Here is a 13,947-nt window from a genome sequence, read left to right on the forward strand (position 1 = left end):
TATGTATAAAAATATGTATTTTTATTCCTATAGGCAACTGTACACCTTTGCAATTATAATCACATAATTATTTGAAAATCAAAATTCATACATTCGCATAACTGTCAGAAACACCACCAGTGAGTACCTCAAATTCATATGAAAGCCCTTTTTTGGATTTGATCAGTTTCTCAAGATTCTGGTAATGGCTTTATATTCTGCATTACTCCTTTTCCACACTACTCCTTTTCTACATCCATTTTAAACCATGCATTGGTCTGTCACCAAACTTCATCAGACAAGGATTCCAAGCTGCCATTCAAAGGCTTGCATTAAAACAAAAGTGCCACGTAGTCTCAATGTTGGGATTTTGTGTACATTATCACAAGTGATTAAACAACAGAACTAAAAACAAGCATTGCATGTTTGACTGTAATTCACAACGACACCCCGTTTGTTGAAGATAAACCCATACATGCTGATATTTATTACTTTGTACATGTTTGATACCGGCTGTTTTGTCTACCCTAAATAATACAATGCAGAACACAATATTTGAGAATAAAGTATTTACAAAACATGAATGCAATAGGAAAATCTCTGTTGTATCAATTTGAGTAACTATAATCTGGAAAATATGAATAAAACGATGTCAATACACACAAATATAACAAGGAAAACAAGAAAACCTCAACTGAAACAATGCAGAATTAAATGCTAAGTTTGCTTTTTGCTGTGGAAGTATAAATATAGGTCTTTACATTCAGTATAACATTACATCAATCTTTTTAATTATTAGCAAAACACTCAGTAACACAAATATATAGCAACATGGTATAGATTTGGCATGACTTAAAAAGAACTCAAAAAAGAAAAATGTTGAGATCCACAAAAAATGCTATAAATCAGTCAATATATCCTCCAACCACAAATAAAATTCTATCAACATTAATTCAAATGGCAATTCACCCTAAATCAATCATTATTTACACACTCTCATGTTGTGCGTTTTTATTTGTAATTTTTATAACAAACAATTTTGGTGGCTGCTTTTAATTTTAGCTGTGTGTTCCACTTCAGTCAAGTTTAAAGAGACACAATGCTGAACGAATGTGTTGACAGGTCATTCCTATTTTTGGATGAATATACAATACATCTCTTCTAAGATGCCCGCAGCTATCAACTCACACCTCTTTCTTCACTGTTGACACTCACAGTAGATATGTCTGATTGGTCACTGCTGTGACTTGAGGGCCGTGATTGGTTGATGGTCCCCTGTGGAGAGATAAATGCGGCCTGCAAAGGCAAACTGGGGACTAAAATGAATGGTGCGTCTGAATAATACGGAGGTCTTGGAAATCCAGGACCATAGTAATAAGGGGAAGCGATAAGTGTCCTTCTATGGACAGCTGGCTTGATGTGGTCATACCTGGATGGGGAAAGATATGCAAGGTTATGGAATCCGTAGCCTGCCCTGTTGTCCACTGGTGAACTGTGGAGTGTCTGCATTTGGAAAAGTGCTTTATCATTGCTGTTCAATGGCGAGTGGCGTTCTGAAATGCTCTCCACTGACTGACTGCGGGGTAAAACTGGAGTCACAGGAGAGTGTGAAGCGCTGCCCTGAAACGTGGGAGTCATCCGGGGAGAGTGGCTGGAGCTGCTAGGGGACAGAGAGCCTAAACAAGAGAGCCAAGAATGAATAAAAATGTAAACCTTGTTTAGAAATAAATGTACTCTTGCACTTTCAGAGAAGAACTCACCATTGCTGCTAGATATTGTTTTCCCAGTAAAGCTGCGAGTGCCTTTTCCACGCAGCACATCAGACACCTTCAGACAAAACCGAACACTAGCTTAGCAGGGTTCAAAATTAATGATCTCTTTCTCTGTATTTCAAACAAAATTTTTGCACCCTTGAAGGGCTCTATGGTAATGGTATGGCATTTGGACATTTCAAATTAGAGCAAATATTATGAAGGGCACTTCTAGAAGTCAGTTAAAGTGCCTGAAATGTAAAATTATGTCATAATTTACTCACCCTTTACTTGTTCTAAACCTGTTTGAGTTTCTTTCTGTTGGTGATCACAAAAGAGGATATTTTGAATAAAGCTGGAAACCTGTAACCATTGACTTCCATATTTGTTTTTCCCATTGTGGATGTCAATGGTGGCAGGTTTTCAGCTTTCTTCAAAGTTTCTTCTTTGCTATTCAACAGAATAAAGGAACACATAAAGGTTTGAAACCAGTTGAGGGTTAATAAATAGTGAATGAGTTTCATACAATGGGGTATACGCACACAGACTTTTAATTATCAGCCAGCCAGCCCGATGGCTTCCGGTAAACTGTCTTTCCATTACAAAATCACCACGCTTAAGATCTGTTTTCTTTAAAAATCAGTGATCTTCACTGCCTGATAGATATACAAAATAAAGTGCACTGCTTTAACTCCTACGCCACACCCCCCACCCCACTGATGGTTCTAGAGTTCACACGTTCATCTCGTTTTATGCTTGAAGAACTAAATGAATGCTTAAGTTTATTTAACTGAATTTTTTTTTCCTTTTTACCTTGTCAATTGAATTATTTTCTCGCCACCATCACCACCGGCTTGCTTGGATTGGGACTTGTGGAGCTGAGCTTCGGTGGAATTGCCCACATGTTTGACTTTCAGCAGTGAAACTTAAACCACACTGAAATAACCCTAACTGAACTTCAACTCTGAAGTCTGGACTTTACTAGAACTGTGTTAAGTTGCTTTGACACAATCTACATTGTGAAAAGTGCTATATAAATAAACATGAATTGAATTGATTGTATTTTAGTCACATAATGATGTCGATGCTGTAAAAGGAACCTTATTAACTTTAAAATAGTCACATTAACCTTTTACCGGAAGTTTACTGTGCATATAGCCCATTGCATGTATAATGATGTGAAGTCATGTATGATATCTGATATTAAATAAAAGACTCTAAGGTCAGCAAAGTGCAAAAATACTAATTCATTCATTCATTTTCTTGGGCTTAGTCCCTTTATTAATCCGGGGTCGCCACAGCGGAATGAACTGCCAACTTATCCAGCAAGTTTTTACACAGCGGATGCCCTTCAAGCTGCAACCCATCTCTGGGAAACATCCACACACACATTCACACACACACTCATACACGACGGACAATTTAGCCTACCCAATTCACCTGTACCACATGTCTTTGGACTGTGGGGGAAACCAGAGCACCCAGAGGAAACCCACGCGAAGGCAGGGAGAACATGCCTCAGTTAGCGTTTCTGTGTGGAGTTTGCGAGGTTCGAACCAGCGACCCAGCGACTTTCTTGCTGTGAGGCGACAGCACTACCTACTGCGCCACTGCCTCGTCCAAATACTAATTAGATGTCATTTAAAATCTTTATACTTTGCCACTATTGTTAAAACCACTAGGTTTTACTCATTTGTTAAACTCATTTGTTTACTCAATTATTTTTACTTTACTTAAAAAAGGAGTGAACCTTTTGTAATCTGGAATGGTTAAGTTGACTTCATTTTTATAATTATGTGCATAGACAATTTAGTTAATAATATTGAAAGCAATTGGTTTACTCACATTTTTTAAAGTATGGTCAACTTATTGCTTTAAAAGCAGCAGGTTTACAAAAAAGGAAACATCACTTTTTACAGTGTAATAGTAGTTATAGTTTTTTACAAATTAACATTTTGTAGATCACATTTTCTTTCAGATATTTTAATGAGTAAAAGTTAAAATAAATGTGTTTCATTCTTACACAAATATATTTGTATGCCAATGACTTATTTTCACCAATATTTTAATTATTCAAAACAACAAAGTATTCTTGCATATCATCTTATTTCTAAATAAATAAAATCAATTCAGACACTCAATGGCACATCTCATCCTGGATCTACAGTTGAAGTCAGAATTATAAGCGCCCCTTTGAATTTTTTTTCTTTTTAAATATTGCCCAAACGATGTTTAACAGAGCAGGGAAATTTGGACAATATTTTTTTCTTCTAGAGAAAGTCTTATTTGCTTTACTTCGGCTAGAATAAAAGCAGTTATTAATTTTGAAAAAGATTTAAGGTCAAAATTATTAGCCCCTTTAAGCTATATTTTTCCATAGTCTACAGAACAATTGTTATACAACTTGTTATGCCATTGTTGTACAATAACTTGCCTAATTACCATAACCTGCCTAGTTAACCTAATTAAGCCTTTAAATGTCACTTTAAGCTGTATAGAAATGTAAAATATTGTATTATAGTAAAATATTATTTACAGTCATCATGGCAAAGATAAAATAAATCAGTTATTAGAAATAAGTTATTAAAACTATTATGTTTAGAAATGTATCGAAAAAATCTGCTCTCCGTTAAACAGAAATTTGGCTAATAAATGGGCTAATAATTCAGGGGGCTAATAATTCTGACTTCAACTGTATACACAGAGTTATATTGTGAGATTGTGGGTAATGTGAGGTTGCAGTATATAATTTTATAGTAACACAGGTTAGTTTACTAACATGAACAAACAATGAAGAGCACATTCATTACAGTAATCCTTCATCTTTGTTAATGTTAGCTAACGAAAATAAAGTTGGTAAATATTAGATCATGTTAACTCACAGTGCATTAACTAACGCTAACAAACATGAATTTGGATCATAATAATGTGTTAATAAATGTTGAACTGTGATTAATAAATGCTGTACAAGTATTGCTCATTATTAGTTCATTTTAGTAAATACATTAATGAAAACTTTTTGTAAAGAGTGATTTATTTATTTATCACTTTATTAAACTTCTTTTTCTCTCATTGGAGCATCAAACCACAATTATTGTAAGAGTTTAAGCTTGTTTTTGATATGAAGCAACACTGAGGACTGAAAGTTTTGTGAATCACCACTTGCTGACAGTGTTTGCATAATGCATTTACACTACTGAAGGCAACTTTCCTTAATTTGTTTCAAACTGCAATGCAGATAAAACACTTTACAGTATACATTATTTTAAAGCATCCATAGGTAAGACTAGTAATAATAAATACACAGCACATTTCCAAAAGCCACTGATGCCATGTTTTTAGATAGTACCTTTTTGTTTTTTGCTACCATGATGGCAGTGTCGTTGTGGTTATTTTTCAGACTGCTGTCAGCTCCGTTCTTCAGCAGGACCCTAACCATCTCGATGTGACCCCTGCCACAGGCGCTGTGTAACGCTGTGTTCCCACTGTAGGACTGCGCGTTCACATCACACCCACGCTGAAACACACACAACGACATATTGTGAACATCCATAACTGCTTCTGTTGTAAACATGAATGAGTAACAGTTCAACATTAAAGGGTCACGAAACCCCCAAACACACTTTTTGAGATGTTAGGTTACACATTGCTGATAACAGTAATATGAATGATACATTTATTGAGAATAGTTTAGCCTTTCTATGAGAAAAGCAGTGACATCACAAGATATGAGATAAATGTTTTAATTTGGAAAGGTGATTGGTTACTAGGATTGGAAAGACTATGCAGGGTCAGAGTGTTTATTCACATTTATTCATGAAAAAAATCTGGTTCAATCTAATCACAAGACAATATTTTGAATGATATATAAATATATTTCTATATTTCTATACATGAGATACAAATATTCACCTATGAATATTCCATCCACCTATTTTTATGCACATAATGGAATATCACTTTAAAATGCTTAATGGAAATGCCAAGATCTGCATACATTTGTTTACATAAACTACAATGGAAACACATTTACTGAATAAATTCCAGCTTGTGCATAAAAAAAAAAGTTTTATAGATCATGTGATGATAAAAATGGCCATTATTTGATGTATTAATGGACAAACAAGCAAAATCACCACATTTTAAAATACCTCAAATGTTGTTTTGACTATTCTAAAGTCTCTTAACCAAAGTCTATCACCAAAATGTCTCAGTATTATTACCTGCCAGAACTGTCTTGAGCAGCTGCACTCACACACGGCAAAATGTGTTTCTTACTTCATGTTTTTGTCTACTTTCAAGTCTAAATGTCTAAAAATTCATAAATCAAGAAGCAAGTATAAATGTTGATTTCTTTTAAGAAATAATAAGTCAAAATTAAGAACTTTTTCCTTTAAAAGGCACCTATTTTACTCCTTTTTAAAGGTTTGAGATAAGACATTGGTGTCTCAAGAAAGTGTCTGTAAAGTTTCAGCTTAAAACACCCATCAGATTACTTATTATACCTTTCAGAATACTGAATTTCTGCTCTGGACACACTGTAGCTGTTATTGTTGCCTGTGCCTTTAATGCTAGTTCTCCCCACCCACCGTTCCCATGTGCCTGTCAAAGTGTACTTTAATCTCCGCCTCGGCTGCGTCCGATAAACACCACAGTGACAGACATGAAGGAACCAGATCTCATGTAATGTTTGTGAAAAATACTACAGTAAGAACTTTTTCAATGATCATTCTATGTATTTGTTGTGGAGCAGCTACGATGAGTCACTCACAATGTCGTTATGAAGTTCACGTACGCGTACCTACACAGTTCTGTCCAAACAGCTTACAAAAAGATGATTTTCATCATAGGTTCCCTTTGATAGAAATTAAATGATCTGCCATTGGGATATGTAAAATATTCTTATTTTACTCTGAGAGCAAGATTATTTTACTTTAAACCTACTGGTAGATTATTTAGATTGTTTCAAGAATCAAATCACTCAATGTTGACTTGTTATTTCTCAAAACAAGAAAAGATATCTTTCACATGTATAGGAATGGCTTCTTAATAAAGGAATGTTTAGATATTTGGACTAGAAACAAGGCTAAAGCATAAGAAAAGCATTTTTTGTCTCAGGCCTCCAAAAGCCGCCACGCATTCTTCGGAGATGCAATATTTGATCATAAAAGCCCCACAGCCATTTCTCCTAATGCAGGAAGTTCCATTTTTCTTTTTAGTATTTGGCACTATATTGTTCTCTTTGACTCATTGGAATAAAACAGTGCTTTTATGCAATTTAAATATTTTATTTGACATTCCAGTTTTCAACAGAAGTCTAATTCATATTTGGATATGTGAACATCCAGAGAAGGGAGTCATATGTGTTAGTTTGGCACCTCTTAAGATTGTACCATCTCCACAAATGTAACAAGTGTGTTCTTTTTAAAATTGGAGGTGTAAAAAACAACAGGGGGTGTCTTCACAACAGAAATGAACAAAACAAAACTGAAACAGATTATGACAAAAGTGATGATCAACTGAACAGCTGACTCATCTGCTTTGATGTGTGAAGTTTAAAAAAACAAATATGTGCACACGTACCTCGATCAGTAATAGGACCATGTCTAAAGACTTGTTTTCCACAGCATGAACCAGTGGACTGCGACCACTTTTATTATCCTGTGATGAAAGAATAAAAGAGAGACAGTGAACAAATAAAGCTTGCAGTAAACGCATTCAGCATATCTGATGATATGGTGATGAATTGACTGACCCCAGCATTGATTTCAGCTCCGCTGTCCAGTAAGATTCCTGTCAGCGTCTGATCTCCATTCTGCACAGCCAGGTGGAGGGGCGTCAGACCTGCAATTGGTCAAGCAAATCTTCAGATTGTAATTTGAATGACTGACTGAGACATGTTTTGACATGTCACAAATACACAAAACACTATTACACCTCCTCCCTTTGTTTTAGGGACTTTTTGAATCATAAAAGCAGCAGGAAGTGTCTCATGTTACATTTCATACACATGAATAATGTATAGGCCAACTGTTTACTTAACTAAATTAGACTAAATTAAACCTTTTTAGAGGTTATCTGATTACTATTACAAAAGAGAATTATTTTGCCACAAGATATAAACATTGTGCTGGGCAAAGACTAATCGCATCTAATAAAAGTTTCCTTTTACTGTAATATAGGTGTGTGTATTATATATTTACATAGATATGTACATTTATATATAATTGGCATCACACACACAGAGCTTAGCATATATAAGTACACCCCTCACAAATCTATCTTTTAGTGACTTAAATATTTTAATAAATATATCTGTTTAATACATTTGTTTTGTTTAAACACAGCAAAGTATATTGTCTTTATTCACTGAGAAATGGATAAAAATATAAATTTTCAAAATGGGGTGTTATGCTGAGCACTGTATATAGATATAGTGTGTATTATATATAATAAATATACACAGCACACACAAATATATTATGTATATACAAACTGTTATTTTGTGAGCTTAATAGTAATTAATCTTTGCCCAGCACTAAACACAAATAAATCATAAAATAAATAAATTCTTAATTAATAATAATTCAAATATTACAGACTAGAAGCCATTATACCTTTTACTTCTTGATAAGAAACAAAAAATCCTAAACATATTCACACATTGATGCTTGAACATGCCTAAAGTGTCTTTACTGCCCCCCAGTGGAACACAGAATTTAGAAAACCAGTTCAAAAAGCCACAGAATTAGATTTTTTTTCTATTATGGAAGTCAATGGTTACTAGTTTGTTTTACTTCTTTTATGTTCAACAGAAAAAAGAAACTCATAAAGACTTGGAACCACTTAATGGTGAATAAACAGTGTAAATTTTCATTTTTGGGTGAACTATCCCTTTCATTATCAGTGTGCAACACATGACCTGCACTTACCCTCATAATTCCTGATCTCCACGTGGGACGGGTTGTTGTGTGAGTAGTGTCTGAGGATAATGGAGAGACATTCAGCCTCTCCGTGCTCACAGCACAAATGCTGTGCAGTCTGTCCGTTACGATCCAGAGCTCCAGGGTCTGATCCTGCATCCAGGAGAGCCTTCACCACAGCAGGCTGATGCGTGATTACAGCCAAATGTAAAGGAGTCTGAAAGAGAGAAATAAAGTTTAATGAATAAACATATCAATATATTAACCTCTAAAGACCCAAGGTGTTTTTTACATGCATATTAATTTCTTCGCTATTTGGGCTTTTTGGAACCTAATTAGAATAAATACCAAAGTATCATCTTTTTATATGATGTACTTTTAGGGAAAAATTATCTCCATATATGTGGACTCGTGGTCCGAATTTACATAAACTCTTTTTCCTGACTGTTTTTAATGCATATATAACATATTAATATTTTTTTAACATGTTTTGACTATCAGAGGGTAAAAACAAAAAAATTCCCCATTTTGGACAGTTAAAATAGTGTTTGGGACATTTCATATGTTGCAAAACAGTTGTAGGATGACACTGTATGTCTGTAACAAAATATAAAATATTCAAAGTTTTTAAGTAGCCACTTAAGAGATGTCCTTAAAGTGCTGTCCACGTATGTGGCCACTAAGCCCTAACAGGATAAACAGACCCTTTTTTCAGGTATAACGATAAAAATGTGACAGGGCTTTTACTGCAGGTCAATATTTAAGCGATGTACCACAGGAATCTACCACTCTGATGTCTGATAAGGTGTTCAGGTTTATTTGGGCAGATAGGTTGAGTCACATCCTGGTGTGGATTCCTGTAACCATAGCTGTTAACCTAGAACCCGTTTAGCAGGTTAAAGGTCAGTTTCACAGATATGATCATAGTGAGATAAAGCTGGGCTAACGCCCCATAGTAAACAGCCCCCGGGTGATTTATTCAACACACACAAACAAACATGTACAACCAAAGCCAAATATGCTCAAAACAGATTTCTTGTCTTGTCACATTCAATCACGGAATATCTTTGATCAATAATGCTACTAATGGTTATTACTATTAATATATTATAACTATTGGTTGATATTGGTTAAACTATAAAAAATCTGTAAAATAAAAAATTCATGTACTGGTAGCTTATTACCTGGTTTTGTACCACAATTTACATGTCAAACCTAAACAATATATATGATTTTAAAATGGCAATATTCTGTAAATAAAAGTAACTTTTTAAACTGCACTGAACAAAATGATTCATTGGATTTACAATTGGTTAAGGTAAATGTTTAAAAACAATTTATATGTGCAGAGATTGCAATGCAATGCAGAGATTATATCTCATTAGGAGTTTACAACAATTTGGCGTGAGTCAAACATACTGGAGATGGTATTCAAGAACTTGGTTGAAAGTGTTGTGAGTTTTAACATGATTGCATGGTATGGGAAATGGTATGCCAATTAAGAAAAAGCAAAAACTCAATTGAGTAATAAAAATTGTCAGTGCAATTGAAGGTAAAGTAAGTAAACTCAACGCGAAGAGGAGGATCTCCTATTGCTTGTGTAGTACACATTAATAAGTCACAAGTCGACAGAAAGTGAGCGTGTGCAAGAAAGAGAATGTGTGTGCATGTAAATGACACAGGGATATCTAATAGCTCATTGTAACACGTGTGAAGCTTGGTTTGTGCTTCTGTGTCAAGTGATCGGCGTGACTCACGGCGCATGCAACGCGTGTAGCTGTGCATTCATACTTCTGCACGCTTTTTCTGTTGCTCTGCAATAACCCTTCCACACGCTAGTTGGCAGTTTATTTGCTGGTGTTTTGTTTTTTCTGAACACTTCCTTAAATGTAAAAGTGGTTCAAACTTGCTCATTTGGAGGCAGAAACCGGCGGAAATGCAACAACTTTCACTGAGATGCTATGGTTACTACTAATGTTTAAGTGAAACACATTTATTGCAAACAGTGATCAAAACTTGGAACTTACTGTGCATTAAACGAACGCATTGAAAACTTTCCAGCCAATCAGAGTCAAGAATTTAAAGAGCATGTTATAACTATCAATTGTTGTTGTGATGAGTCGGAAGGCATTGAATCCATTTGCAAGCTTTATTAAGAGCACACATACAAACAAACACAAAGGGGCAATCCAGGAGACAGAACGTGGGACAGGCAAAAGTTCAAAGGCAGGCAGATATCTTACTGGTCAGAATAACAGGCTGGAGATCAGGGGCAGGCAGATGTCTTTCGTAATCGTAGAACAAGCACGGGGTCAGAAACACAGATCAGTCCGAAGCAGGGAGTATGGAACGCTCAGAAATGACAGCCAGGCAAATCAAGACTTCGCAAAGAACCGGAGCGTGAGTGTGGTATATATACACGAGAGCTGATGAGTTGCACCTGGACCGTAATCAGTGCCAGGTAGCAGGGCTTATGGGATTTTGAGTCCGTGAGTCGAATCAGAATTCTGGCGATGGTTCCCTCTGGTGGTGCACAAGAGGGTTGGCATCGCCCTCATTTACAACAGAACCCCCCTCCTGCGAGCGGCTCCTGAAGCGAGAAGGCACCTGACGCCGGGGTCTACCGCGCTGTCGGGGGGCTGGTTTCTCTGGGAACCTTTGATGAAACTCTTCCGTGAGAGTTGGGTCTAGAATATCTCTAGCATTCACCCAGGACCGTTCCTCTGGACCGTACCCTTCCCAGTCCACCAGATATTGGAGGGCGCCACCCCGACGTCGAGAGTCCAGCACTTCTCGAACGAGGTAAGCTTCCTCGCCCTCGATCATGACAGGTGGAGGGGTCCTGGTTTCCGATTCCTCCTCAACCGCCTCCTCTCGTGGACCACCAGCGGGTTTGAGTAATGACATGTGGAAAGTAGGAGAAATACGATAATGATTAGGCAAGGCTAAGCGAAAAGACACTGGAGTAATCTGGCGTACAATTTTGAATGGCCCTACATACCTGGGACTGAGTTTGCGGCAGGGCAATCTCAGACGAAGGTCTCGTGTCGACAACCACACCCACTGCCCCGGTTGATACGTGGGTCCCTGGCGTCGGTGACGGTTCGCCTGAATCTCTCTCCTCCTGACTGCCCTCATGAGATGTCTGTGAGCCTGGTTCCAGACATCCTCACTCCGCTGCAGCCAATCCGTGACAGCAGGTAACTCAGTGGGTTCTCCGGACCATGGAAACAGGGGTGGTTGGTAGCCAAGAATACATTTGAATGGCGTAATACCCGTGGCTGGCTTTATTAATGAGTTTTGTGCATATTCTGCCCACATCAGATAGCGACTCCAGTCGTGCTGTTGCTGATGACAGTAGGAACGTAGAAATCGAATGACTTCTTGATTCATACGTTCAGTTTGGCCGTTGGATTGAGGATGGTACCCTGATGTGAGACTAACATTAATATTTAGATTTTTACAGAGAGCGGACCATACCCGGGAAGTGAATTGGGATCCCCTGTCTGAGACGATATCATCAGGTAAGCCAAACATTCGAAATACATGATTGCACAGGGCTTCTGCGGTTTCAAAGGCAGAGGGCAATTTGGGCAACGGTATTAGGCGACAAGCCTTGGAGAAACGATCAACCACCGTGAGAATGACTGTGTTGTTCTGGGAAACAGGGAGATCCGTAATGAAGTCCACCGCTATATGGGACCAGGGCCGTTGCGGAACCGGTAGCGGTTGTAACAGGCCAGCAGGGGTTTGGTGAGATGCCTTCGTGCTTTGGCAAATTTTACATTTCTGAACATAATTAATTACATCCTTCGTGAGGGACGGCCACCAGAAACGGGCTTTGACTAACTCCAAAGTTGCCGTGATGCCTGGATGCCCCGAACTGGGAGTGTCATGAATATGGGTCAGTAATCTGGTACGTATGTTATTGGGTACAAAAATCAGGTGATTCGGACAGTCTACTGGAGGGTTGTTTTCTCGGTTGGCCTCTTGGATTTCGGTAAGTATGTCCCACTGTACTGGAGCCACTAGTAAGTTCGTAGGAATAATGGTTTCATCACTAATTGGGGTTTTATCCTCTGATAGCCTGGAAAGTGCATCTGCCTTACTATTTTTACTCCCGGGTCTATAGGTGACAATGAAGTCGAATCTGGTGAAGAACAAAGCCCAACGAGCTTGTCTGGGATTTAGACGTTTGGCTGAGCGAAGATATTCCAGATTCTTGTGGTCAGTTAATATGGTAAATTGCTGGCTAGCCCCCTCCAGCCAGTGTCTCCATTCTTCCAGGGCTAATTTCATTGCCAGTAATTCGCGATTTCCCACATCATAGTTTCGTTCTGCGCTGGTCAATTTACGGGAGAAGAAGGCACATGGATACATTTTGGATGGTTGACCCTGACGTTGAGATAACACAGCACCGACTCCTGTGTTGGATGCATCCACTTCCACAATGAAAGGTAGGTCTGGGTTGGGATGACGGAGAATAGGAGCTGTGGTGAATTGAGTCTTCAGATCGCTAAATGCTTGGCGTGCTTCAGAGGACCAGGATAGTTTGTGGGAATTTCGTTTGGTCATGGCTGTTAATGGTGCGGCTATTGAACTAAAGCCTCTGATAAACCGTCTATAGAAGTTGGCAAAACCTAGAAATCGCTGCAACTCCTTGAGATTCTGGGGTAACGGCCATCGTTGAACTGCCTGTACCTTCGTATCATCCATGGTAATCCCTTCTGCACTGATGACGTATCCCAAAAAGGCGACCTGTGTCTGGTGGAATTCACACTTCTCTAATTTGGCGTACAGACGATGTTGAATCATGCGTTGCGACACCATACGTACATGTTCAACATGTTCCTTCATCGTGTTTGAATATATGAGGATGTCGTCGATGTAAATGATGACCCAGCGATCCAGCATATCCCGAAAGACATCGTTCATAAAAGATTGGAACACGGATGGACAGTTTGACAGGCCGAAGGGCATTACCGTGTACTCATAGTGCCCCCTAGTGGTGGAAAACGCGGTCTTCCACTCGTCACCAGCACGGATTCTGACAAGGTTATATGCACTGCGAAGATCAAGCTTGGTATAATATCTAGCCTTTCTTAATTGTTCCAGGGCAGGAGGTACGAGGGGTAATGGATAGCGGAATTTTACGGTGATTTCATTGAGCCCTCGGTAATCAATACAGGGACGTAAACTGCCATCTTTCTTCTTTACAAAGAAGAATCCAGCTGAAGCAGGAGATGTAGAAGGGCGGATGAAACCCTTGGCCAATTCCTCGTCGATATATTCAG

General features: G+C 38.0%; 1 protein-coding gene across 6 annotated transcripts in view; it reads right to left on the minus strand.

Moving 5' to 3' along the window:
* Window positions 1-13,947, minus strand: part of bcl3 (BCL3 transcription coactivator) — a 57,340-nt gene continuing 43,393 nt past the window's right edge. For all 6 annotated transcript variants that reach the window (XM_087287032.1, XM_087287029.1, XM_087287031.1 and 3 more), the window contains 6 exons: window positions 8,663-8,870; window positions 7,486-7,574; window positions 7,314-7,391; window positions 5,080-5,247; window positions 1,740-1,806; window positions 1-1,655 (listed from right to left, as the gene is read on the minus strand). In XM_087287032.1, coding sequence (XP_087143158.1) covers window positions 1,159-1,655; window positions 1,740-1,806; window positions 5,080-5,247; window positions 7,314-7,391; window positions 7,486-7,574; window positions 8,663-8,870 — 1,107 coding nt within the window. In that variant the 3' untranslated portion in view covers window positions 1-1,158. The remainder of the gene's footprint in view (window positions 1,656-1,739; window positions 1,807-5,079; window positions 5,248-7,313; window positions 7,392-7,485; window positions 7,575-8,662; window positions 8,871-13,947) is intronic.

This window comes from Danio rerio, chromosome 16 (genome assembly GCF_052040795.2).
Source record: "Danio rerio strain M-AB ecotype USA chromosome 16, GRCz13ab, whole genome shotgun sequence".
NCBI lineage: Eukaryota > Metazoa > Chordata > Actinopteri > Cypriniformes > Danionidae > Danio > Danio rerio.